This window comes from Corylus avellana, chromosome ca7 (assembly GCF_901000735.1).
Source record: "Corylus avellana chromosome ca7, CavTom2PMs-1.0".
Lineage (NCBI taxonomy): Eukaryota > Viridiplantae > Streptophyta > Magnoliopsida > Fagales > Betulaceae > Corylus > Corylus avellana.
Window position 1 is genome coordinate 5,171,986 of NC_081547.1, and position 27,980 is coordinate 5,199,965.

Consider the following 27,980-nt stretch of genomic DNA (forward strand, 5'->3'; position numbering starts at 1 on the left):
CAAATCGGGGTGGCTCTAGCCACCCCCTTGGCCAAAATGGGGTGGTTTATGCCCATTTTACCCTAAACCAAAACTACGTCATTTTTTTATCCAAAACTACACCGTTTTGTGGGCTTCAAAACTATATCACCACCCAACCCAAAACGACGTCGTTTTGAGCATAATATTAAAAAAAAAAAAAGAAAGAAAGAAGAAGACCAAATCGGGGTGGCTGGAGCCACCCCTTGGCCGGTCTAGGGGTGGTTCGGCCACCCCCAGATCGGCTAGGGGGGTAGCTCCAACCACCCCGATTTGATCTTTTTATTTTTATTTTTTATTTTTTATTTTTATATTTTGTTTTTCTTTTTTTTAAAAAAAATAAATAAAATAAAAAATTAATGCCTAAAACGATGTCGTTTTGGGCTGGGTAGGTGTTGTAGTTTTAGGGCACAAAACGGTATAGTTTTGGAGTGAGGGTAAAATGGGCATAAAAAATCAAATTGTTTGACTTTAACGTTGAAAACTAACATAAGGGTCCAAAGTGAAAGTAAATCAAAGTTCAGGGGGCCTAAGTGAGAGTTTTGGTAATTCAAGGGTGCTTGTTAAATTGACTGGAAATTTGAGGGCTTACTAAAGTTTCCCCAAATTTTTAGTTTTTTTATTATTTTTTATTTTTTATAAGTTTTAGTACTTTTGTTTTATTTTAGTAAGGGTAATTACGTTATTTTATTAGCATTAGGTACATTGTTATTGTTTTAGTTTGTTACAATTGATAGTTTGAAGAGAAAATTATTATGATGATAGTTAGTTTGAGGGATTAAGAGGACTTTAATTTATTATCATGGAAGTATATGATATGTACGGATGCACTATTTATGGTGTGATTTATATTTACCCCCTCAACCTTTGAGCATACTATAACAATGATGGGTAAGATTTTTTAGTTGAACATGTTTTTCTTGGTTCCATGTTTTGTTTTTTATTTTGTTTTTCTTCGTGCCAAGTCTCATTTGAAATATCTAAAACCGTAACGTGGCCTCACTGCACACCTTTTGTGACTTTCTTAATTAAATCATCACACTATTTTCCATATGCTTTCTCGTCACCAACAAACCAGAGGTGACTTAACTTCATTTCAAGTGGATGAGATCAAATTCTCGTGGTTGAAATATAGTACATGTAACACCCCGAGTAATAATGACGATTAAGAGTACTTTAATTGTAACCAATAATGTTTAAAGTTGGTGCTAAGCAAGGAAGAAAGTGAGATATTTTAGCCTTTAGTGGATTTCGGGTTGCACGGAACATTTTATTAGGACCACTGTTAGATTGATGCAACCCTAGCAATGCACGTTTGATGATGGTTACTAGGGTTGTACATGTAAGTGGTTATTAAACCGAGTTTACAACGTAGACCAAGTTTTATTAGCAATTTACTTACTAAATCATGAACCTAGTATATTAGCTCTAGGGATGCATATTAGAGCTGTTCGCAAGGCTTAAGACACTAAACAAAAGCTTATAGAGTCTTATTTATGTATATCATTTGTTATAATTGTATTTTTTGAGATAGTAGTGTACTTCACCTGTTTTATTTTTTTGGAAGCTCTAATTTGGATTATTGACTCGTATCAATATTGTATTTCCGTTGTTTTTATTATAATATTTGTTAAGGAGTGTCGCATTTCAAGTAAATTACTAATTAATTAATTTTGAGATGCTGTGAGTGACACTCTGAATTAATTATTTATAAGAAAAATGCTAAAGGTATTAATTTTTTTACTAACAGATGGCTTATTAAACTGATGTGTAACTCACTTATTAGAAAAATAAAATAAAATAATTAATTAAAAGAAATATAACTAGTACAAATAAATAAACTGTCAGTTTAGGAAGCGTCTATTTGTAAAAGAGTTGATACTCATAGTATTTCTATATATTTGTAATGCCTTAACAACTCTATCTTTGCCCTAAACTCCACATTCCCTCCCCCCTCCCTCCACACCTTTTTGATTCCCTTTACATATTTGTCACCTCCGTTTGATCGAATCCATTCCCTTTTCATCACGACCTCTAGCTCCATCGAGCCCCCCTCCTCCCACCTTATCCATGTCCACACCAAAATCTTCCCTCTCCTCAATTTCCAAGTCAAATCCACGATCATGGGAACATTAACATACGATCATATGGAACATTGAGACTTTTTTTTTTCTTTTTTGTATTAATCCTTAATCATCACGCAAAACGCAGGCTAATAAACCAATACGTTGTCTTTTTCTTTCTGTAATAAGTTTGACAAATCTATGGTACACCGTACACCATTGAGGTCATGGTGAATAGGATATTACTTAACAATTGACAACCAATTTGGACCAGACCTAGTGTGTGTGTTCGAGAAACTTCAGGAAACTTCGAAGCAGCCTGCTGCCTCCTTGCTATTTGCTAACAACAAATATCTTAAAATTGTTTGAATATGTTTTTGTCGTGAACAAAATATCTTGGATTCTTAATTAGTATGTAAAGGTCTTGGATTAGCTAGAAGTAGAAGCGCGTTGCAAAGCCGTCTACTACGACTTTTGCGTAGGAAGGCAACCAAGCAGGAGTGGGTCCCAGCGTAGAATTTGTGTGGTGCTGGGAGCCTCCCAATTGCATGTCAATTGTCAAGTGATTTAAACGCGTGGTTCGTACTGCTGTGACGCGACCGTGTTGCACAATATGTCACGCCAATGTGGGGCCCTCACGCTCTTCGAAGATAGTAGAGAATCTTTTATAGTTTTATATATTAGTGGCATATACCATACATAAAATACCGCCTACTTTTATTTAAAACAACTTTCAAGAATATTAGTGGTTTGTAGTGCGTCCTGGATTTGCCAAACATGGAATAGGCCGTTGATCGGTGATTGGTCAACGTGGTTTCCACTAACTAATATGATTTTTAAATTTCATCCTAATTTTCTTTCTTTTTAGTGAAATGGATTGGATTTACCGATCCTCAGAGCATTTTTAATTGAAGAGTCAAATCGTATTTTTATCTAAAATAATTAATCAAATTTGTAAAAACCTTCACATTAGAATAGCAAAATAATAATAATAATAATAAAAAGGTACATATAACAGCATTTTTAAAGAGAGCCTTTTTTTTTTTTTTTTTTTTTATTGTTTCTTTCACTTTTTTTCTTTTTCAAAACTTTCCCCACTTTTTAATGGATCATTATGAGAATATTCTTTCACAATTTTTTATAAAAATATATTAAAAATGAGAATAACTTATATAGGAAGGTTGCACAAAATGTGAGTTTTGTACAATCAATCAGAAGAAGTTGAAACCTAAGCCAAACTTACCAAACTTAAGTTTTTTTTAAAAAAAGATTAACTGCGCCAGATTATATCACATATGAAATAAAAAATTAATTGTTTATAAAAAATAAAAAACAATTAATCACCTCTAGGCTGCCACCCCTAGGCCGCATGGCCACCTCCGGGCCTAAGTGGGGGAGGGGTGGCCAGCCAGCCAGCCAACCCTTCAATTCTTTTTTTTTTTAATTAATTTTTTATTTTATCTAGAGTATAATCTGGTATACTTGAGTTTTTATTTTAAGAATAAGTTTAATGAAATTGGCTGATGTGTCAGCTTCTTATTAATTGCACAAAATGTGACTTTTGTGCAACAGGTGCACCCAAGTCGCTCTCATTAAAAAGATATTTAAATGATATAGATAAAAATATAGCTAATCGGATGTATGAGACCTTTAAAAATTTATTAGCTAAACTAAATAAAGTGAATTTTAAGGAGTTATTTTTCATAAACATTTGGCTCCTCCATTGAAAATGCTCTTAAGAAAAGTTTTAGTACGGACTTACCTAATACTTGTAAATTTATTGTGTAGACGCGGGACATTGATAATGGCGTAGAGCACCAAAGGTTTGACTTTTTTGAGTCATTAGAGTATTAGCGGTAGATACTCAATCATTTTTTAAAAAATTAATGAACAAAACTATTTCTTACTCCCCTATATAAATACACCCCATAATAAGTTCTCTGAATCATCCTTATATCATTAAAATAATTTTTTTTTTTTTTTTTTTTTTGTAAAGTTCATTTATCCCCCTCAAACTATCACCTCAATGACAATCTACTTCTCAAACTATCAATTGCAACAATTTACCCTCAAAACTACCAAAACAATGACAATGTACCCCCCAATACTAGCAAAGTGGCGAAATTACCCCTATATAATTTTTAATAAGACAAAAATACCCTTAAAATTTTGGAAAAATAAATATATTTTAGTATTTTTGTTTTTATATTATTAAGGGTAATTTCCTCATTTTGTTAAAAGTTGGGATACATTGTCATTGTTTTTATAGTTTGTGAAGTAAATTGTCGCAATTGATAGTTTGGAGGATAGATTGTAATTAGGATAGTAATTTTAAGGGGGTTAAGTGGACTTTACCCTATTTTTTTTACTTTTACCTTTCTTTTTCTATTCTAGAAAAATCCGTCCCTTTCCGGTTATTTTCTTTTCTTTTATTTTTTATTTTTTTGAATGTGTTAAAAGGCATTATATGATGACTAATAATCAAATTTGCTTCAAATAATCGCTTGCTCGTAGTGGCCACAAAGAAAGACAAAACACAAGGTAAAAATGTTCCTATAATATTAATGCCATTTTCTCAAATCTTATGGCACATTTTGGTATTCTTTTACGTGTATTTAAGAGCATTCTCAATAACTGCCCTAAGGTGCTTCCCTTCCCTATATATAGGAAACATCTCAAAAACATCACAAAAACTTATCTACGCAGCTTTCCTATATCTTCTTTATACATTTGAATTGCTACAGTTGAACCCAATGTATTGGGTTCAACTGTAGCAATTCACATGGTTATTAATCATAAAAAGACATTATCTCTTATCTCACACCTCCCTATACAAAATAAATGAATATAAAAGTAAAATAATAATAATAATGTTATAGATAAATATAAAGAGAAGTTATTGTGGAGTGTATTTGAATAGGGAAGCAAAAAGTAATTTTGTTCCATAAATTTATGAAAAAATGGGAAAGAAGCTGCTGTAAATGCTCTAAAAGCACAATGATTGATATAGTGCAACCCTATACATTGGGTTATACAATAGCGACTCTTATGTTTAGAGGTGATATTAGGACTATGATCTGGGTGACTTTTTGTAACTTTTTTGACATTTTTCTTACACTTAGGGAAGGGAACCATATATAGGGGAGCTGAATGCTCTAAGATCCTGTTAGTTATATTTGATGAGTATTTTTGTTTCATTAAAAAGTAAAAAGACATAAATACTCTTCAAATATAACTAACTCGATACTTTCCAGTTCAAATGAACGATCCTGTTCCAACAAGAGGGATTAAAGATTCAAAAACTTATGACTATGTATATTTACGAACAACATTTTCACTAACATGATTTATGTATTAAATAACATGTGATTTGTCAATGGGATTATGCTTAATCCATTTCAAAATAAAACTAATTTTTCTTATTGATATTTGATAATAACATAGGCAACATTTATCAATTTTTCAAACCCACGACATCTTCAATTACCAAAGTTAAGGAATACAATTTGTTACTTAAGGCTCATCCCATCAAGTTTCGTTATAATTTACTTAAAATAGTTAGATGATGATATTAATTATTGTAGTTTTTTTTTTTAAAAGTAAAATCTCACTCATTAATTCTTCAAAGTCAAATATTACAAATAATCAAAACATACAATAGCTTGCAAAAAATCGGGATACTCCTCTATCCAAATTTTTAAAGTAAATGTTTGGAGCGCTGCCTTTGCCAAAGCAATCGTATTCGCTTCCCTTCGAGTGTGTTCCACCTTTGCCAAATCATGTTAATTATTGTAGTTATGTTCCCTTGAAAGTCCCATTTTTTATCTTTGATGGTAATGAATAAAATTATTACAATGTTATTTTAGTTTGACTCTGATCATTATTAATCTAATTTATTATATTTACTTTAATAATTAGTGTTTGATGTAGTAAAACTAGCTAATTATAAGTTAATTAGTATGGAAGCGTGACGAGTAAAACTTTGAGTTAATTATAATAACTAATTAGTTTTGGGGGCGTTATAGAATTAAAGGGAGAGGCGATGTTGGGTAGGAGACGAGGATGCTGCATTGAAAATGGGATTAAAAATTTTAAATTTCACATAGATTGTTGACGTAATAGAAATATTACGCTTGTAAAGCACAAGAAAATAAATCACATAAAATAATAATAGAGTATTATTAAATTGCATATAATAACTCGTTCAAAATGTTTAAATATGAGGTACGAGAATGCTCAAGAAAAATAGGAGCAAACAAGGCATGAAAACGGATCAAAATTGGATCAAGTACAAAAATTAGGGTTTCTATAAATAATCATGCTACAGTTACTCTCACTTTTATTCGATGGTAGTTTTAAAAGCCACCTATGAGTTTCTATAAACGGATCGAAATTGGACCAAGTACAAAAATTAGGGTTTCTATAAATAATCATGCTATATTTACTCTCACTTTTATTCAATGGTAGTTTTAAAAGTCACCTATAAATATGAAAAATTGTGCAAAAAAGTGAGAGAGCATTATGCTTCTATAAAATGGAGCTTAGTCAAATGAGACTGTACAATGACATAAAGACACGTGTCATCTAATCTAGAAAACTTGGGCCGGAGTTGAGTGACATGTGGAACGTGCGATATTGATCGACACGTCTCAATTGACCAAGATCAAAATGCTATGTTAAGGAATAACATTACTCTTTTCAAAAAAATATATACTCTTTTTTACATTGAAATTCCATTTTTAATTTACTAAAATCAAAGTCCTTGTCGTAAATTTTGATGTAAATAACAAAAGAAAAACAAAACAAAGATGGGTCATATCATTTTACCGTTTTTAAGAATATTCACAGCAGTTTTCTTGTCATTTTTTATACTGTAGGTGAATAGTAATTTTTTTGATATTTTTCTTATATGTAGGGAAGGAAAATAGCTTTAAGGTAGCTACTGAGAATGATCTTAAATACACGGTAAAAGCATACCAAAGGGTGCCATAAGATTTGAGAAAATGGCATTAATATTATAGGAACATTTTTACCTTGTTTTTTTGTCTTTCTTTGTGGCCACTACGAGCAAGCGATTATTTGAAGCAAATTTGATTATTCGTCATCATATAATGCCTTTTAACACATTCAAAAAATAAAAAAGAAAAGAAAAGAAAATAACCGGAAAGCTTAACACTTTGTTTGGCTGGCATTTGAATACCTGTCCAAACATCAGGCATGAGAGGCACCGTTCTCAAAAATATCTCACATTCTTTAAACTAGAATGAATTTTTTTGTCGTGTACCCGCATGCAGCATAACTTCACCACCTTCCCCATATAGGCCGTCCAAGTCCCTTCATCACCTCCAAATCGATGGTCAAAACCGTGACTTAACGTGTAAACAGGAGCACCCAACATTCTCCCCAACGTTCCCTAGTTTTGATAAAACCACCACGTGCGAACGCCTCAGAGCGTGCCTCGCTGGAAACCGCTGCTTCGCTGTACGTTATATATGAGCCTGAGCCTCGTACAGAAGGATACTCTAAACAGGATTTAATACGACACTAAACACAACAAGAGTTGTTAGGAGAAAAACGGAGAGAAAGAAGGAGACATTGGAAGAAACTCAAACTCCAAATCAAATCAGGGATATCCCTGAGAATGGGTTTGAGGTTTTTTGCATAAAAAGCCTCCCCATTTATCGGAAAGGGGATTTCTTGACTTGATTTGTTTGTCTCTGTTACCAAATCTCGCAGTTTATGTGCTTTTTTTTTTTCGTGTTATTCTGATTCGTAGATTTGCATTTTTCATATTCTACCAAGAATGGAGGCGGAGAAGAAGTATGTCACCGTCGAGCAGCTCAAGGAGCACAACAAGCCAGGGGACTTGTGGATCTCTATCCAGAACAAGGTTTACGATGTCTCTGACTGGATTAAGGATCACCCAGGTGGCGACACTCCTCTCCTCGGTTTGGCTGGCCAAGATGTCACCGACGCTTTCATAGCCTACCATCCTGGAACCGCGTGGCAATACCTCGACAGGTTTTTTACTGGGTATTATCTCCAGGATTTCAAGATCTCAGAGGTGTCCAAGGATTACAGAAAGCTTGCCTCTGAGTTTGCCAAACAGGGGTTGTTTGAAAAGAAAGGACATGGGACTATGTACTCCCTGTTAGGCGTTACTTTTTTGTTTTCCCTTGTTGTTTATGGTGTTTTGAGATCTGAGAGCGTGTTGGTTCATTTGGGTTGTGGTATGCTGTTGGGTTTGCTTTGGATTCAGAGTGCTTATGTGGGTCATGATTCCGGGCATTACCAAGTGATGTCAAGCCCTGTATTTAACAAAGTTACGCAAATCCTGGCTGGGAATTGCTTAACTGGGATCAGCATTGCGTGGTGGAAATGGACTCATAATGCCCACCACCTAGCTTGCAATAGCCTTGATCACGATCCTGATCTCCAACACATTCCAGTCTTTGCTGTGTCCTCCGAACTGTTTAATTCTATAACATCCTGCTTTTATGGGAGGGAGATGACGTTTGATTCTGTGTCTAGATTCCTAGTCAGTTACCAGCATTGGACATATTACCCGATCTTGTGTGTTGCACGGGTTAACTTGTTTGTTCAGACACTCTTGCTGTTGTTCGTTAGGAAGGGAGTCCCTAATAGAGGATTGAACATATTGGGAATCCTAGTATTCTGGACCTGGTTTCCTCTCCTTGTGTCATGCCTACCCAGTTGGAGCGAGAGGGTGATGTTCGTGATGGCGAGTTTTGCTGTGACAGGGATCCAACACAATCAGTTCACTTTGAACCATTTTTCAGCGGATGTTTATGTTGGACATCCTAATGGGAATGATTGGTTTGAGAAGCAGACAGGTGGGACTTTGGATATTTCATGCCCGCCATGGATGGATTGGTTCTTTGGTGGATTGCAGTTCCAGCTCGAGCACCATTTGTTCCCCCGATTGCCGCGGTGCCAGTTGAGGAAGGTTTCTCCTATTGTGGAGGCTTTATGCGAGAAGCACAAGTTGCCTTACAGAAGTTTGTCCTTCTATGCTGCCAACTTATCCACCATCAGGACCCTCAGGACCGCTGCCCAGGAGGCTCGCGACTTGACTCGCCCTGTCCCGAAAAACTTGGTGTGGGAGGCTGTTAATACTCATGGCTGAGGCAACTAACAAATGAATTTTTTTTTGGTTGGTATTTTCATAATATTCCTTGGCTTGTGCCATTAGGATGACAATTACTTCCAAATTTGATATCATATCTCATATACTATGCTTCTATTTGAAATCCAGATTTGTTTTCTTTGTTTATTTTTGTTCAAAAAATATATTTTATGTTTTTCCTCCATTACCACATAGTGCTAAGCTATGCTTGATATTTCTTCACTTTGTGGGAGTTATTGGATACTTTGAAATGTTGAGGTGCCAGGCTATTGGATAGTTTCTATTGCAGTAAAACAGAGGATGAGCTTAATACTTCTGTGCTTATTTCTTATAGATTTATATATTAGGCCAATGCATGTAGAAAATGGAGATAGTTGAGACTGAAACCCTTTAGATTTTGTTTTACGCAACTTTGTTATATATCTAAGCGTGTCTGTTAAGGAAAGGAATGAATTTTTCACGCGACATTGTATAATACTCCTTCCACATCATTGCCTCTTGCGCTTGCCAAGCCCTTGATGGCTGGCAGCACTTCTGAAGTCACATCTATTGTTGGAGGAAGTTTCCTAAAACAGCGTTGGTGAATCTTTCGTGGATGCCTTCCAAAAAATAACAGGATCTTGTTTATCTTGCATATATTGCGGTTTTTGGAATGGTAAATATTGTCCACACTTCTGTCAAAAGGAATAGCTTAAGGTATACCCCCCTAACCTCCAATTCTTTCCCCAAGTTAGTCCATGGTGGGTTGAGATCTGTTTTGGCAAATGGGAGGTTGTTATTTAAATGTTTGACATGGCTATTAATAGAAACAGCATTTAATCATTGTTGGGTATAGAATTATTCTGCTGATAACTTGTCAGTCATTACTAAATAAAGTTTTGGCAAATGGGAGGTTGTTATTTAAGCATGCCATCAAGATCTTAGGGAAAAGATAACCAAAGGGAGAAGAAGGCAAAATGTATCAACAGTACACAATTCTCCTTATTATATAGATAGAACACAAGGGCAAGATACAAGAACACCCATCTAGGAAGTAACTTGGATACAAATATATCATAGAGTGACCTAGCTATATATTTAGACATGGCTCTTGATGGAGGAACTGTATCCAGATCGATCATCATAATACTTGGACCACAGCATAACACCTCCATACTTGGAAGAATCCTTTATGGCTGGAAGCACTTGGGAAGTGAGATCAGATGCTGGAATGAAGCCACTTCCAGCTGCTGCAGGAGCAGCAGGTAGTCCTAGGAAAATCTTGGTAGCAGGGATGTCTGTAGTCCACTGCTTCCATGCATCTTCCAGATTGCCAATATTCCCAGAAGTGTGTACTGGCAAGGAGGGTTATTGTAGAATTGGACCCAGACATAATCAAACAGACCAGTTTTCAGAGCACCCCCAATCCAAGCATCTGGAAAAGGACACTGTGGAGCTGCAGTCAAGTACACCTTCTTGCCCTGCTTGCTGTATCCAGAGAGGTACCTTGCCAAGTCATCCCAGTACTGGCTGGTGCCCCCTTCAATATCAAAATCAATTCCATCCAAAACAGCAGCACCAAGTGGGCGGGAGGAGGACTTTCCTCCCAAGAAGTTATTCCAAAGATAAGTAGCAACTTGTCGGGCATCCTCCGACGAGGTAAGGTAGTAGCTCCCCGCCCCTCCGCCGATTGAAAGCATCACCTTAATGCCTTTGGCTTGACAAGATTTTATGTCAGAGCTTAAGCTGGTGCCGCCATTGCTGTATGGATCACAATGGCCAGCGAGGTTAATCATAGGAGTCTGACCATTTCCAAAGCTTGATAGGAAAGCTAGATTCACAAAGTCATAGTTTCCAGTGGCACAGGTCTCCGCCAAGGTGCCCTCATTTCCATTTTGACCCCAATAGATAGCTATTCCGCCTGCATTTGAACCCGTTGCCTGTGTTAGCATTACTAAACTGAGTAATGCTACTGAAATTGACGACTCCAATGCCATTTTTCTGAGACCTGCAGCGCTGGAACTTGAGCCACTGAGCAGTGCAGAGTTTTTCTTAAGCTCTGTTGCTTTTTTGCTTGACTATATCTTAAGATTAAGCATGCTTTTTATAGAGGCAATGATGGCCCAATAATGATAATTATCATCTTGTTCTCATGCTGAGTGCGTGGCCGAAGGGTTACCTTCTTCTTTCTTATGTTTTAATCTTAATAGTCTTTGATAAACGTACACGGCGTTGTGGATTTGAGTCGATTTCCATTCTCATATTGCCTTGTCTAGTTGTGAACTAATTTTTGGCTTATAAGGCAATTTTTTTTCCTTCTTTCTTTGGAAGGCATGGTCCCCAACAGGAAAACCATATTTAAGTTCCATATCTTGAATTCTAATTCGGTGTGTCCTAGATTTCATTCCCTACGTTGTTTAAGAATTAAGATTTATTAACTGACTGACAAATAATATCAGATTTGATGAGATGTTTCCCGTGCCTAACAAATAGATAGGGGCTATTACACTTCCCACATGATGGACTTTCCAATTGAGACATGCAAACTGTAGTTTCAAGCACTTGCTCTCTAAGTGCTTATTTCTTGATACGGGAGTGAAAAATCACGATTGAATTGTAAACGGGCTAATCTTTATATTTCACATAAAGAGAAATATTACGTGTATTTTTAAGCGTACACTCTTTGACTTGACAGTGAGTCAAGTGAAATGACGTTCTATTCAAAATTTAATGTTGATTTTTACTGCTAGGTAAGAGAATATGCAGTGTATTTGGAAGTGCATCTGACTTTCTTTTTCTTTTTTTCATATTAGTATTGATTTTCACTGCGAAACATTCGTCTCTCCAATTTTCCCACCTCCCAAATGCCTTTCTTTTCTCAAAAACTCCTCATCCACCTCTTCTTCTTTGTCTCTGTTCGTTTCTACTTCGAAAGATGATGATGGTAATGCTGACAGTTTTGTGAAGAATTGGGGACAAATACAATCCTTTACTCGATGAAGGAAGCTCGAATACTTTAGGCATCAAAATCATCTACAATCCCTAAGATATTTTATCCACCGTAATATTTTAAATCCTATCAACTCGTTTATAACGAAAGACAAAGATCTTGTCACGTCGTCAATCCATTACAAAACTCTAAAAATATGTTTGAAAAATAAAGAAAAAACACTTTGAGCGTATTCTTAATGTTCACAATTTTTTACAGACACGAACTTAACATGAAATTAGTATATTAGGATTGTATTGTTTGTCATGTTTAATTAAAATAGGTAGGTTACAATATTATATCCATATTTCGATACGACATAAACTCAATAGTGATATTTAGGGATGTCGATTTTTTAAACAGCCTACAAATTTGACACGAACTCAACACGAAATTAGTGGGTTATGGTTAAAAGGTTTGACCCATTTAAGTAAATTGATTGAGTTAAAGTTGATTTATATAGTCTTATATCTATGCATCAACACGACTCAAATCCAACACGTGAACAAGTATTATAGAGTTCTCTCAAGCCTCCAATTTGTATCTCAATTTTCATTTTAAAAGACTCCTATAATTCTTTTAAAATCAAATTTGTATCTCCTAATTTTTTATTTTTATTTTTCAATTTCTAATTTCCAAATCTAAAATCTTATTTCCGCCCTTACCAATTGTTGCCCCTAGTATTCTATTTATGTCCACACAAATTATAGGTGAATTAGAGGTGGTCTACGTGGTGGACTAGAGTTCAACTATATGTTGTTGGTATGTTCAACAGAGTGAGACAAATGGCTAGGGCGGCGCCTTTGGTCTACAAATTTCAATGAAATTTTTTTGTTTGCTTCTGCCTCATTTTTCAACATCAACTCAACGTCATCTTATTAAATCAAACTTATACATATTTGGTTGGGTATTGAAAATCTTGTCGCTGACTGAATTAACTTGAAAATATCTTCTATTTCAGTGGATGGTGGTTATCTTGGAGTGGATAGGGAGACAAGTGATTGTTTAACGGGAAAATACAGTTTACCTCCTGAAGTTTCAGAAATTTTTTAATTTTAATCTTAAAGTTCAAAAATTGGCAATCTACCCTCCTGAAGTTTTAAAAATTGGCAATTTAAACCTTCAGTTATTAATTTCCGTTAAATTTGACAGAATTTTTTTTAAAAAAGCCTGAGGGTAATGATGTAATTTCATATATTTCCGTCAATTTAGACGAAAAAATTAAACGGAAGGTTTAAATTGTCAATTTTTGAAAATTTAGGGGGATAGATTGCCAATTTTTGAACTTTGGGGTTAAAATTGAAAAAACTCCTGAAACTTCAGGGAGTAAACTGCATTTTTCCCTTGTTTAATATAGTATTAAAGCCGAAGATTTTGAGTTCAAACTTTGCTTTTATCATTTATCATTCATTTAAGAGACACAAGATAATTTTATAGACTAAATTGATTGAAATAAGTTAAAAATCACACTCATGATATTTCCATACAAATCATACATGATATTAGAACATATAGAGAGAACACAAGTGAAAAATGCAGAAGCTTGGATACAAATCATCTGGGTATTCAGACATGGCTCTTGATGGAGGAACTATATCCAGATTGATCATCTTAATACTTGGACCACAGCATAACACCACCATATTTGGAAGAATCCTTAATGGCTGGAAGTACTTTGGAAGTTAGATCAGATGCAGGAATGAAGCCACTTCCTGCTGCTGCAGGAGCAGCAGGTAGTCCAAGGAAATCTTGGCAGCAGAGATATCTGAAGTCCACTGCTTCCATGCATCTTCCAGATTGCCAATACTCCCAGAAGTGTACTGGCAAGGAGGGTTATTGTAGAATTGAACCCAGACATAATCAAACAGACCAGTTTTCAGAGCATCCCCAATCCAAGCATCTGGAAAAGGACACTGTGGAGCTGCAGTCAAGTACACCTTCTTGCCCTGCTTGCTGTATCCAGTGAGGTACCTTGCCAAGTCATCCCAGTGCTGGTTGGTGCCCCCTTCAATATCAAAATCAATTCCATCCAAAACAGCAGCACCAAGTGGGCGGGAGGAGGACTTTCCTCCCAAGAAGTTATTCCAAAGATAAGTAGCAACTTGTCTGGCATCCTCAGAAGAGGTAAGGTAGTAGCTCCCTGCGCCGCCTCCGATCGAAAGCATTACCTTAATGCCTTTGGCTTGACATGATTGTATGTCAGAGCTTAAGCTGGTGCAGCCATTGCTGTAGGGATCACAATGGCCTGCAAGGTTAATCATAGGAGTCTGAACATTTCCAAAGGTTGGTAGGAAAGCTAGATTCACATAGTCATAGTTTCCAGTGGCACAGGTCTCCGCCAAGGTGCCCTCATTTCCATTTTGACCCCAATAGATAGCTATTCCGCCAGCATTTGAACCCATTGCCAGTGTTAACATTGCTAAGCAGAATAATGCTACTGAATTTGATAACTCCATTGCCATTCTGTGTTGCTTTATTGCTTGACTATGTTAGTGTAAAGCATGCTTTATATAGGGGGATTATGGCCCAATTGTGACATTTATCATCTTGTTCTGTTGCTAAAGAGTGCGTGGCTGAAGGGTTGCTCTAGTTTCACAATCTTAATAATCACTGTTAAACGCACACGGCGTTGTAAATTGCAGACAATTCTCCTTCTCCTCATCTTTCTTTTGTCTAGTTGTGTACTACTTAAACCATTTGTGAGTTCAATATCTTGAAATTTAATTTGAAATTACATCAGATTTGGCTTATCTTTAACCTTATGGTGTTTGTTCTCTAATAGGGTGCAACGACCTGTTGACTGTCGTCATCCTTTTTCCAAATTACTTCTCTTACTTGCCCCCTTCATAATCTTCAGCCAACATTTGTCAGAATACGTGAATAATTACAGAATATAATGAGATTTGTGAAAGGGAATTATGGATTACGTACAAAGTATATATGTTCCTGTTCTAATTTTCTATATCCAATTTGCACCTTTCAACTTCTCATTCCAGATTCCTAATTCGTGAAAAAATTAGTCAAGAATCTACGCTCCTCTGATGGATTAATTAACTTGTAAATTTATTGTAGGGTAAATTACAGTTTGTCTTTCCAAACTATCTTCACATTCTCAAGTTAACCTTTAAACTACAATTCATTGAACTCAGACCTATAAACTAACGCAATGTTCGGAATTGTCCCGTGTCAAAATTGACCATTATTTTGTATGAAAATTTTTAGCGTGTTTCTACACGTGTGTACAGATTCCCCTCACTTAAAAAAAAGAAAGAAAAAAAAGAAGCTAATGTAATTTTTGTTCAAAGGGGTTACCCTATTTCAAGTGAAGGGTGGCCCACCTTTTCAGAATGACGGAGGCACGACTACCCCCAACATAACAGATGGGGTTGCCATGCAGCCGGCCCATCTATTTAAAGAGGTGGTTGTGCAATCACTCATTTTACTTGTTGTAGGACTACTCTTACTAATTCAAAGAGGTGGTTGTGTGGTCATTCCTAATGTAGTAAAGGGGTGGCCACATGGCCAGGGATTGGCCACATAGCCACCTTCATCTCTTTAATAGGGTAGCCACGCGAGGAGTTCCCATTTGTTTAGAGGAGATGGCTGTACGACCACCTCTCACTTGTTTAGATAGGAAGCCACACAATCACCTTTCACCTTTAGAAGAGCAGTAGTACAACCAACTCCTCTGTTGTGAGTGGGTGTGGCCGCCACCCTTTGGTGATATTCATGTCACATTTTTTAAGGGCAATTTGGTAACTCACGTGCACATACAAGGCATATGCTAACATTTTTCCATTCCAAATGGGTAATTTTGACACAGGAGGCAACTTGAAAAATTGCAATAATTTATAAGTTCAAATTGTTGTATGCTGTAATTTATAGGTCAATTTGAGAATGGGATGACAGCTTAGTGAGGCAAAGTGTAATTTACCCTTAATTATACTAAAATCTGAAAATACAACTAAATCACTGTCAACTTCAAGACCATTTTGCAGTCTTAAACAGATTCCTACACTGATATACATTGAAGAAAATGCAAAGCTCTAGCTTGATATTTACTTAATTACCAATTAACGAATAAATGAAGTTACATTTTGCAGACAAAACCAGGTGTAGGTATAGATTCAAGATGATGCAAAGCTCTAGCTTCATATTTGCTTTGTCCCCAATTCACGAATAAATGATTTGCATTTAACCTGCACTATACATTTACTCAATATACAATGCTTAAACAACACTTTGAGTAATGATGAAAGTCATCTCTGAGTAATTACAACATGCCAATATGGTTCATATTAGCTAGTGCTAATAATTAGATCAACCAAACACTACACACTTCGAACTATCAACTTCAAAAACATTTTGCGTTCTAAACCAGGTTCTCACACTGATTTACACTGAAGAAGATGCAAAGCTCTAGCTTGATATTTACTTGCACAGCACAATTTATTTCAAAATGTGTAAAGCGCTTTAGTAATGATAAGTTCTTTCTGAAGATGGAGGAGAAGAAATTTCAAAATAAGTTGGTCTCGGGGTTGAGGGACAACCAAGAGTTCGGATTAAATCCTCCACAGCCAGCACCCGAAACTTTGAAGGTGAATTGAAAGCAATGTTGTCAACTCGATGCTCGAATATCTTTCCTTTCTTATCGAATTTATATTCTGAGGTGGCATCAAATCGACCATGACTCTCCCATGGGACTCGTGGGATGCCATGGACGGTCCATCGAACCATTATGCTGTTCTCCATGGGCTGCCACACACTAACGATGTCAACCCACAAAGCCTTAAAAAATATCTGGCCATGGAATCGTAGTGCCCAGAAAATTGATTTATAGTTCTGAATGCCACTAAAAGTATTGAGAGGATCTTTAAAAACGATGTCATCCCTGCCCAAAGTACCAATGAAAATTGTTAGCATATACTCAAGATGTTTTTTTAACAAAATTCCATGTGATAATGATAGGCACAAAGTTTTATGAGCTAGTGAAAATAAAAAAATGCATACAAGTCTTGTCTAGGCTACTGGCATGTGTGCTAGACAATCAAATACCTCATTCTTGCCATATATACGTGGACATAGATCAGTTCATAACTGCAAACATTATATATATATATATAATTTCAACCAAACATGATAAGAACTTCTACATGATAGCCTGAAACGTCCTTACTTTCATTGGCATCTATAGTCTTAACAATGCAAACTCATCCCTCAATAATCTGCAACAGCAATAGTTTTGATATAATTTTGGGAAATCAGCATACAAATAACTGCAACCAACTGTTATGCAATATATATATATGCTCCTTCAGTGTCTTCCTTGGTCAAAAGTAAAAACTAACACCATTCACATATATATTTTAATCATTACATGTCCACTTCTGACAAATTTTCTTCGGCATGGGTAGAAGTGTGTGGGAGGTGAGTTGAGTGATGAGTCCAAGTGTCTAAGAGGCGGTGCCATGCATTGAACATTGGAACCTATCTGCAACTACACCATGACATGCATGCAGATTCAATGTATATCTCTCTATATATAATACACAGGTTTGAATTTGAACACTGCAATATTATTCTGTGACTATTACCTAGAATTACTGTTCTCGTGTTGTGAAGGATAGTAATGATGTTAATCTGTCTGCTATTGTTGTTGACAAGTATCACCAATAATCTATCAAAAGATGCATGAAAAATACAAGCCCAAGATACAGAATAATGCTAAATCTTTTCCATGCTTTTCTGTCCATGCACTCTTAATTAAATGAGATGCTCAAAATCACACAGTTTATTTTCAATTTAGTGTCCATATTTTTTTATAAGCAATTTTCATTTAAATATCCATCTAGAGAAGACTTAAGGAAAAAACTCGCTACCTACCCATCCTCAATAACAAAAACTATAATGATTACAGTTTAAAAAATCACACCTAAGCTTTAGTGGCAGCGTATCACAAGCTTTTTTGATCTGGTCATACCCAGCTCCCTCTCCTCAGGGAAGATCCTAGATCAATTTTTCTTTTAAGTAAAACTGACCCAAATATCCCAACAAATACTTTTGCTGAAGTATCATAGGCTATAGCCTTAATTAGTGTTACAAAATAAAATGACTAACTTTATAACTTATAAGGCATAATGTGGGTAAGCAGGCAGGCACTAAGAACATGGTGTCTAGCTTATTTGTAGTGATGATACCGAATTAACCATAACAGTATTCCTACCAGATAGATAAAGCATATAATTTCTTTGTAAGTTGAATGATAAATAAGTTTTACCTTGACATCGAAATGAATCTTAACCCTCCATGCGATTCTAATTTAAACAAAGGGGGTGACTTTCCAATTATAATCACCGATCAAATTCACAAGTTTAATTTACTTCTTGTTTCCCATCACATAAACAAGCATGATTCAACAATTTCGCTAAATTGATATGGGTTTTCGATTGATTAACAACCACAAGGAGTATACAACAAAAAATCGTAATTTTTCTTTTATTTTCCTCAATTTTCAACAAAACAGGTAGATTGCAAATGCAACAAACATAAGATGAAATTCAAAAAATAAAAATAAAACATCATACCTATAGATATCATAACTGAGCTCCCTGTAAAAGACCTCGGGAAACTCCTCTCTCAGAGTCCGAATCGCGTAGCCCACATTCACATAGTAATTCTGCTTCTCTTCCTCCTCTTTGCTCGGCTTGGAACCTCGCTTCACCGGAGCCGAGAATTGTCCGTACAAGTTTACACCTTGATCCAGCCCCGAAACCCTAACCCTAACCCTACCCCTAGACCCAGCCTTTCCGTTATTCCTCAAAGTAATGAAGCTTTTGGGATTCCTAGGACTAGGGTTACAGAAGAACTTCGGGAGAGTGGAAATTTCAGGTGAATGGATGAGAAGAGCCATGGAACGGTCAAATTTTCTGAAAATGAAATTTTGGGGTTTGGAAAAGGTGATATTAGAGGAAGGTCAATTGAGAAAATAATTCCATTTTTCCCGGGAAAGTGAACGGAATTTTTTTCTAATAGAACTTGTTTGGGTGGCGAGAAAATGAGAAAGGGAAACGAAATCTGTTTTGGATAACATGATGTTTTATGTTTCCGGATAATTGGAATTATCGAGTAATTAAAATTAAGAAAAAAAAATGTGATTGGCAGTTGGAATATGTCGTGCCAAAGATTGACATCAGGCGAATTTACTCCGATCTGGGTCGTACGTCCGGATAAAGACGAACGAACGGTCTAGATCGCATCACATAGACCCACAGCCACGGTGCCAAAGGATAAAATTTTCCTGGGTAGAGATTTACATGTTTTTTAAATAATAATTTTATTAAAAAAATATGTATTTTTTTACATGTTAATTAACAAATTATATATTTCTTACATGTTAAAAAAATACATATAATTTTATTTATTGGGTTGAAATTATTTTTTCAATTAAGTTAAAAGAAAATTAATGTCCTTCTATAAAAGGTTAAGAATTAATTAAATCCAGATTAATGCAATTTTGTGAACAACCCTATAGGCTATAGTAGCTCCATTGAGTTTGCTGTGAGTGAACAGTGAAGTATTCTTGCTGACTCCTGATTTCAACCATTGGTTTCAGCTGCGGTTTTGTTTCGTAGCCTCTCCAAAAATATATGGAAATCCCGTTAGAAGAAAATCTATAAGGAAAATTGGAACGACCGGGACGGAGGTTGAGTTTAGTATGGAAAGAGATTAATGGGTAATAAATTGTGTTGTTAGGAGTCGATATACAATAAATTTTTTTTCTTTCTTATAAGTTGGAGGTGACCATGAACTATTCTAGCCACCTCCTTCCTCCGTCACCAGATGCAGCGATGGATGCCATAGATGGGAGGATAAGCATAGGAATTGAGGTGCGAGAACGTGAGGGTTTTGTGATTGCAGCTAAGAGCTTGTAAAAAAATGGGTCATCAAGAACAAGCTTTGGCAATTGTCCAAGCTATTAAATTTTGAAAGAAATATGCACTTTAAATATTATTTTGGAAGGTGATGCGCTCAAAGTGGTTCAAGCTATGAATTATACTAGTCAAAAAATGGAGCTGATTCAAACAACTAGTAGAGGATATTCAGATGATTATTGCACATTTTCCCATATTAGTAGTCACAAACACTGCAACACATGGGTTAGCTAAGGCAGCGGTTAAGTTCGTCATAGATTAGGTTTGGTGGGGAAGAAATTCTTCTGTGTGTATTTGTAGAGTAATGTTATAAGTCCTCCTATAATCATCTTAGGATCCTCCAAAATGTGATGTAGTTTTTAAAATTATTGTTAAACTTGAGATATGATATATTGAATTTTGATATATTGGTAATTTTAAAAGTTACATCACATTTAGGATGACTATAAGAAGACTTATAGCATTACTCGTATTTGTGAGGTATATTTTTAAAGTTTTGTCTCATGTGTGAAAATTTTCCATCAACCTTGACTCGTCCGTATAGTCACATGCCAGTGATGCCACTATACGCGTCGGAGAGAGACAGTTCGATTCATCGTCGTCATGCCACGGAGAGCTTCGTCATCTCATCGTCGTCATCATCGTCCCTACAGGCCATCCGGTTGGAATTTCCGAGCTCATTAATGGGGGAGAGTTTCGTCATTTCGTCGTCGTAGGTCGGAGAGAGACGATTACTGGTTGTTGTTTAATCAATGAGAACCACCGTCTCAATAACGCCCATCAACTACCCACTTACCGCTCACAAAGTCACAATAAATGAATAAAGTAATCCCACTGTCATTTTCGCTTCCCATTAACTCCAAAATCGCATTTGCCGCGATTGCTTCGACCTCACTCTCACTCTCTCTCTCTCTAAAACCACTCGCTTATTAGCTCTCCAACCAGAACCTAACCCCAAATCTAACCCTTAATATATTCCCTTTTTATTCTTTGTCAATGCTCTCGGGCTCTTCCATTTCTTTCTTGTAGTTGACCGTAAAATCCAGAGCGTTGGTGATTGCTACTGAAATGGAAGTGGAGCAAGCGAGGCCAGCCAATCCGGCCATGACCTTCGACGAGGTCTCCATGGAGCGCAGCAAAAGCTTCGTCAAAGCTTTGCAGGTTCAGCAGCTCTCTTTCAGATAATTTTTATGTTATGCATTTGTGGATGAGTTTGTTGCCGGGTTTTTTTAGGGCCAGATCTGGATTCTTGTTGTTTCATTGATCAATTTTGTTATGCTTGGTATGCTCTATGGCCAAATTTTTACAATTTACGTACTGTTGCCGTTTGATTGTTTTGAAAGTTAAGGAAAGAGAAAAGGGGTTGGAAATTATGGAAAATAATCGAGTCAACTGAGTCAAACGGTTGTGTTAGGCGGACTGGAATTGAGACATTTTAACCCGTTATGTTTTCTTTATCTATCTATTTTCTTGGCAGTCAGGAGAGGAGACTGAGGAGTTAGTGTAATCTTTCTCATTTTGTGCATTGCTACTGGGAAATTACATGCTAAGATTGCTGAATTTTGTTAAGGAATAATTAGTGTGTTGTACTACTATGAGGAGATGTAATGGTTATTTTGGCGCCGGGGGGGAGGGGGGTTCTTCCTTTGTGTACAAGGGCATGTTAGATATGTTATATGGTTTTTTTTATTGGCACAATTTCCCCAAATAGATTTTACTCATGTGATGTTAGGCATTTTTAATTTATCTCACTACACTTATAAAACAAATTTTTTTTTAAATTTATCTCACTACATGAGCCCTGAAAGGCAGGAAACTGGTAAACTCATATATATATATATATATATATATATATATATATATTCTATGCTATATGTCAAGCCGTACTTGTTTATGTCGCAAGGAGTAATATCAGGTATATGTAATATGGTCAGATACCTTTCATATTATCTATTATTTTCTGGGATTGCTTTGATTTCTTCTATTTGTTAAAATATTTTTGTGCTTATGCTTATTAAACTCTTTCATGTAGCATTCTTATGAATAATTTCTCTTATGGCAATGTGATTATGTTGTTTGATGCAAAATTGTTGCTTTGATTCTAATCTGATCATTTTGTCATTATTCCAGGAACTTAAGAACTTAAGACCTCAACTGTATTCTGCTGCAGAATATTGTGAAAAATCGTATCTTCACAGTGAGCAGAAACAGATGTAAGACTACCAATTTCATTGTACATAATTTACGCAATGAATTTATTGCGTTACATCGTTTCATTAGTGAGAGCTTATGTCATTTCTCACACTGCAGTTGTTGTATGACCGTATGATCTTAAAGATTTGCATGTAACTAAACCAACATCATCCTTGATGAGATTCCTACATGGCACTCTCCTAGACTAAGAATTCGACTGAACTTCAATGGCATTATCACAGAATAAGTCGCGATGTCAATTAAATACTATGTAGCATCTAATGAAAAACTTAGAATAGATGCATTCAACGCTTTTCAAAATTTGGATTTGACAAGAGTTTCTCTCTAACGTTGAAGAGTAGGACCAAAAAGTATATGAATTGCACTTGAAGAAACAACACGGTAATTAGAATAAGGGACAGAATTTTAAAGCATATGGTCTAACAAACATAAACAATTAGATTGATTTGGAAACTTTTACAAGATAGGGCACAATCGTGGGAATATAGGAGGGGCTCATGTTATGTTGGTCCTTACCTCTAATTTGCAACTGATATGTACATCCAATATATGTTAAAGATAGTATGTACACATTTTCTAAACTTTCTTATGTGGTTCAAGATGCTGAAAATAGACATGATGGTATATCATTGTCCTAGATAGAGTTGGAGGCTGTGCGGCTAACCTTAAGAATTTAGGACAAGGGATACAAGTCTTTGTTAAGTTTTTCGAGAGAGAATCAAAGATAATCTACATGGCAGAAAATTATTTTTGTATTTTTGTCTCAGGGTACTGGACAATCTGAAAGATTATGCTGTTCGGGCCCTGGTAAATGCTGTTGATCACCTTGGCACGGTCGCTTACAAGTTGACTGACCTTCTCGATCAGCAAGCGTTAGAAGTCTCAACCATGGAGCTTAGGATTTCTTGTCTAAATCAGGTAAATTGCTCACATTAGTCTAATTGGATGTGCTATTGTCGAGGGATTGTTGAATTGATAGAGCTGAACCAACATGATTTCTTAATATCAGCAACTTCTGACATGTCAAACATACACAATTAGAGAAGGCCTCAGGCAGCAGCAGTTGTTGGCTTTCATCCCTAGGCACCATAAACACTACATTTTACCAAGTAAGACTAACTATGATGAGCTTCTTTTAGAATTTATAATTAGTATGATGAGTTTTTTTTTTTAAACTTCTTTTTTTTCTTCTCTTTCTAATTTTCTGGCTTCGCCTCCAATGTAGATTCTGTCAATAAGAAGGTACAATTTAGTCCACACATACAGACTGATGCTAGACAGAGCCACTTTCAACCTAGAGCTCGTCTTCAGCCTCAAGGTATGTACTTCGTAGTTTTTCAGTAGGGATATCTTGCTTTTTCAGTTTTTCATTTTGGTTTTGATGCTGCTTCTCATTTTGCATTAAGTGAATTTTCTATTATTTATCACGTGTTTTAAGCAGGTATCCTTGCATCAAAAACTCTTTCTTGGCATTTAGCCGCAGAAACGAAGTCTACCCTGAAAGGAAACCCCCATGCTTCAACCAGGTAACCAAAAAAGGTTCTTGTGTAAAGTTTCAAATGGTGGACACAGTATCTCCTTTTCTGTTTATGTGTCTTTGTCTTAATATTTGAAGAGAGCATAAAGACTTTTTTCTCTCTTGGGTTTTTGACATTTTCCTTTTTGTGCAGCACTGAAGACCCAAAAATCTCTGGAAAGGCTTCTGGGGTTTTCCATCTTGTAGGTATGTCGAATTAGAGTCACACCTTGTCATATTTATCTCGTTTAGTTGCTATTGGACTATAGATGGATATGATACTTATTCTTCAAGCTCATGTGCTTGCAGAGAATGAAGAGACTATCAGGAATAAATCCTCACCAGCTCATCTTCAATTTTCAAGTGGAGGTCTTGCTTCTAGTGCAGTTATGCAAACATTGACTGCCACGAGAAGGGTAATGTCAAAACAAAAAAGCTCGCAGACATGCGCAACATTCTTTTGCATGCTTGAGTATCAAAATTGAGAGTCGTTGGACTTTTTGTGTTTGCCATGTTATTTGCTTGAATTTCTTTATAAGCATGTGAACCATTTGTACTTATTAAAAGAGCGTGTTAACCATTTGTAAGTAACCTGGTCTGGGAAGGGTCATCAGTCACAATTATTTTTTAATGGTACATTATATCTTTCATGAAAGCGTCTTGAAAACTTCTTATGTATTACCATTTGATACTGTGGTTTGTTATCAATCTTATTGCCTTTCGTATTCCTACTTTCAAATTTATATCTTAACAAAAGTTTCTCACTGATGGGGATTAAACAATGTGATTTTGAGTAGGTGATAAGTTCCACATGTGGATAGTCTAGGCATTAATTTAGGCATGATTCTCACCAATTATTATTGGCGAGACCCTTGCACATGAACTCAAGCAAAGATGTCAGGTGAAATCTAAAAGGAAAAAGCCTTGATATGCACTCAGCTGTGTGTTCTTGGAGCATTTCAGCTTTTTTCTATTGTTGCAAGCTGATGACTGGGATGGGTTGGTAGGCTTGGCTATTGTTTAAATGCTGGCTCTGCAGCAGAACTATTCTATCGTCTTGGGGGATAGTACTGGGGCAGGTTGTGTTCTGAATGAATTTGCTTAGGAAGTTTGGGTTTTGAGTAGTCTTGGTTGGTGGGCATGGTTATGGGTGGTTTCTATCCTGTCTCTGCAGTAAACTCTATCTATCCAACATTAGGGTACTGGAGCATATTGTGTTCTAGTGGGATTTAGATGAGAAGTTCATGTTTTGAGTGGTCTGGGTCAGTAGGCATTGTGTTTCTGGTTTGCTTATGTCTGGTTCTGCTGAACTATTTTTATCTTATTCTAGTGCTAAGGCGGATTGTGACGCAGATGGTGGTGTGAACTATAATGCAATGTTATTATATAACTGCCTGTGAGTCACTGATGATTTTAATTGTCCTCAACTGAATTTGATGGCTTGGCAAGAAACAAGCATTGATAGATCTGTGGGTACTAAAATACCCAACCCCTAGGATGAACTACCAGAATATTTTTAAAATACTGCACTTTCTGAGCAAGACTGGAAAGCACTGCTTTCAAAGCTGGAAGCTTTGGTTCGTGGCAGACTGCCTTGCACAGAGCATAAGAACACATCTTATCTTTCCTACAAGAAGATACAATATATGATGTTTGTCAACAGTGTGGAGAATCTTTTTGTTAAATCAAACTGGTGGTAATGTGGTGCACTCTTACAAGTGTGTTAGCTTTAGGCATGTGATTAATGAGACAACATTATGCACATCAAGCAACTCAGTGGCTGTGTGTGCACAACAAAATCTGTTTCTGGAGACTGTTGATTATTTATCAATGGGCTGCATACCATGTGAAAGAGTTTATAAGCTGATCCGAATTTGTTAGATTTTGTCGAAGTTCCCCACCGAAGTATTTCCTTTTTATACTTATTTCTACAGGTTTGTCTGATATAGTTTTGGGGAACCACTGGACTATGTAGTTCTTTTCTGTCTTTAGGACAATCTTTTCTGAAAAAGAATATATTGTATCTGATAGAAAATAGCGTTAGATTAATATTTTCCAATGCTGTTTATGTGTATTATCCAGAATGCATGTATTTCAAACATCAGATTGATCAGATAATCAGACTATTCAGTTGGTGTAGCTGTCTCTAGAAGATGGGTTGCATTTGACCAAAACTAGACAAGGATATTTGTTTCCTCATTGCACTGCACATTATTTCTTGTTCTGCTATACTTGTTACCTGTCTTAATAGATGAGTGAAATTAGAAAGCTGACGAAGTTCTTTTCTTTTTTTCTTTTTTTTTTTCTGTAGGACACAATCGAGAGTTCCAAAGCATTGACAGCTCACAGGTCATTTGAAAATCAAAATCGACAGATTGTACGTGTCCCTGTTCGCAGCAAAAGTGTACTATCAGCTTTCTTTGTCAAACAGAAAACACCAAAGCTGAAGGCTGGTTCTGTTGCATAAATCTTTTAAAGAAATCGAAGATGTTGCCCTGCAAACCTTCCCAATTATTTGAGTCAAATTGCCGGGAAATATCTTCGGTGCTTGATGGGCTGTTTTCTTGGCCACTAGTTCAGAAATTGCTTGAAATGAAATTCACTCTACTCCAACCCTTTCATTTGGCTGCTAATAATGAGAAAAAAATGTGCTTAAAATCCTCCTAATGAAGACTCTCAGGATCTGCTCGCTCGAGTATTAGCCCTAATCCATGATGTCATGATATTCTTTGTCCAGAGTATGTAAGTTCTATGCCCATGCTTGTGATTTATCACTGTTCATACACTTGTACATGTAACAATGTAGTGAATAAGAACATTTTGTGTCAATATTGCTGATTGATGATGGTTAAGCATTCCTAGTGTTGCTTCAACTATATTTGGGACCAGTAATCACCAGCTAAGATCAGGAGCTAATGGAGTTCCTTATTTTCTAACCATCGTTTTAAAGTTAAATTATTCAGATTTTGCCACCTCAATATTTAGCACTTTTAACATATTCTCAATCCTTAACAAATATTGAGTTGATAAAAGTAAGATAAATGTTGAGGTGGTAATATCTGAATTATTTAGTACAAAAACAATTGTTGAGATTTTAAGAACTCTAATATATCTAGAGTCATAAGGGAACTCTGGAGGATCCAGATGTAATTATTCATATCTTGATTACCATGATTCCAAGATAGTTGGGATCAGATGTGTTTCTAGAACAAAAGGACATGGCTTGATATTCTGAGAGCTTTTGCCATCGATGAAAGTTTGCCAGATTATAGCTGTACTTCTTTCTGCAGGTATGTTTCCCTTTTTTCTATATGAACTATGCCTGTCTTACTTTCTAGTTTCTGGTGCAGACTGCAGAGTCCTTTAGAAAGAAAGTATATACTGCAGAGTCCTTTAGAAAGAAAGTATATTTATCATGTTTTCTGTACATGCCTCTATTTTTGATGTCACGTTTGAATAACATTCGTTTAAAATTTTTAGGGCATTATTACCATCTAGAGTTTTTAAAGCTGAAAAATCTCAACTTTTATTTTTAAAATAAATTGCCTCAATATTTACAACTTTTAAAATATTTTTAAATTCATAATTAATACTAAATTAATAAGTATAATAAAATATTGAGTTGATAACTATGATAAAGATTGAAGTGACTAAAGCCTCGTCTATTTATTTTAAAAACATCCATTAAGATTTTAGGAACTTTACTTTTACACGTATTGTTCTTTTATCATCAACTGAAAAGAGAAAAATAAAAAGGAAATAAATAAAAGAAAAAATATTTGAGGACCACCTTGTACTTTTTTAAATCTCAAATTTCATTATAAATAAATAATAAAAATAATGTAAACAATATTTTTCACATCATTCTCATTAAAAAATAGAAAAATAAATAATAGACGGGGTGGCCATCATAGGTTGCACACGTTTTTTTCTTTTTTGGCTTTAAGTTTTAATAAAATAGCATAATAGTATGCTTATAACTCATTACTCCTTGTGGCTTTAAGGACTTTATTTTTCTTTATCTCAATTTCGATTCATATCCTAAATAGAAGCTCACTTATGGTTAAAAACGAAAATTGTACTTTCGTCCAAAATCTGTTTATAAAATTGACGGAATCCTACG

At 35.7% G+C, this 27,980-nt stretch overlaps 3 protein-coding genes and 2 pseudogenes across 3 annotated transcripts; 2 read left to right on the forward strand and 3 right to left on the reverse strand.

Annotated features, from left to right (window-relative positions):
• The first annotated feature begins 7,600 nt into the window (after positions 1-7,600).
• Positions 7,601-9,375, forward strand: LOC132187564 (delta(8)-fatty-acid desaturase 2). The gene is made up of 2 exons (XM_059601913.1): positions 7,601-7,790; positions 7,884-9,375. Exon 2 carries the CDS (start codon positions 7,885-7,887, stop codon positions 9,226-9,228), a length of 1,344 nt encoding a protein of 447 aa, XP_059457896.1. The 5' UTR covers positions 7,601-7,790; position 7,884; the 3' UTR covers positions 9,229-9,375.
• Positions 9,376-10,305: 930 nt separating this feature from the next.
• LOC132187688 (hevamine-A-like) lies at positions 10,306-11,437 on the reverse strand (annotated as a pseudogene).
• A 2,242-nt stretch (positions 11,438-13,679) lies between these two features.
• Positions 13,680-14,892, reverse strand: LOC132187271 (hevamine-A-like; annotated as a pseudogene).
• Positions 14,893-16,420: 1,528 nt separating this feature from the next.
• On the reverse strand, positions 16,421-19,311 carry LOC132187071 (uncharacterized). Its single transcript, XM_059601228.1, has 2 exons — positions 18,781-19,311; positions 16,421-17,087 (listed from the first exon to the last, which is right to left on the reverse strand). Exons 1-2 carry the CDS (start codon positions 19,104-19,106, stop codon positions 16,670-16,672), a joined length of 744 nt encoding a protein of 247 aa, XP_059457211.1. The 5' UTR covers positions 19,107-19,311; the 3' UTR covers positions 16,421-16,669.
• A 1,393-nt stretch (positions 19,312-20,704) lies between these two features.
• On the forward strand, positions 20,705-26,710 carry LOC132188208 (protein ABIL1). The gene is made up of 9 exons (XM_059602617.1): positions 20,705-21,288; positions 22,258-22,340; positions 23,109-23,259; positions 23,351-23,450; positions 23,567-23,659; positions 23,783-23,867; positions 24,012-24,064; positions 24,167-24,273; positions 26,169-26,710. Exons 1-9 carry the CDS (start codon positions 21,196-21,198, stop codon positions 26,322-26,324), a joined length of 921 nt encoding a protein of 306 aa, XP_059458600.1. The 5' UTR covers positions 20,705-21,195; the 3' UTR covers positions 26,325-26,710.
• Positions 26,711-27,980: the final 1,270 nt, after the last annotated feature.

Coding starts and splice junctions, on each gene's coding strand:
- LOC132187564 (XM_059601913.1), top strand. CDS start 7,885: ATGGAGGCGGAGAAGAAGTATGTCACCGTCGAGCAGCTCAAGGAGCAC.
- LOC132188208 (XM_059602617.1), top strand. CDS start 21,196: ATGGAAGTGGAGCAAGCGAGGCCAGCCAATCCGGCCATGACCTTCGAC. Junction 22,341..23,108: donor CACAGTGAGCAGAAACAGAT/GTAAGACTACCA, acceptor TTTTTGTCTCAG/GGTACTGGACAATCTGAAAG. Junction 24,274..26,168: donor CATTGACTGCCACGAGAAGG/GTAATGTCAAAA, acceptor TTTTTTCTGTAG/GACACAATCGAGAGTTCCAA.
- LOC132187071 (XM_059601228.1), bottom strand. CDS start 19,106: ATGGCTCTTCTCATCCATTCACCTGAAATTTCCACTCTCCCGAAGTTC. Junction 17,088..18,780: donor CTCAGTTATGATATCTATAG/GTATGATGTTTT, acceptor TACTTTGGGCAG/GGATGACATCGTTTTTAAAG.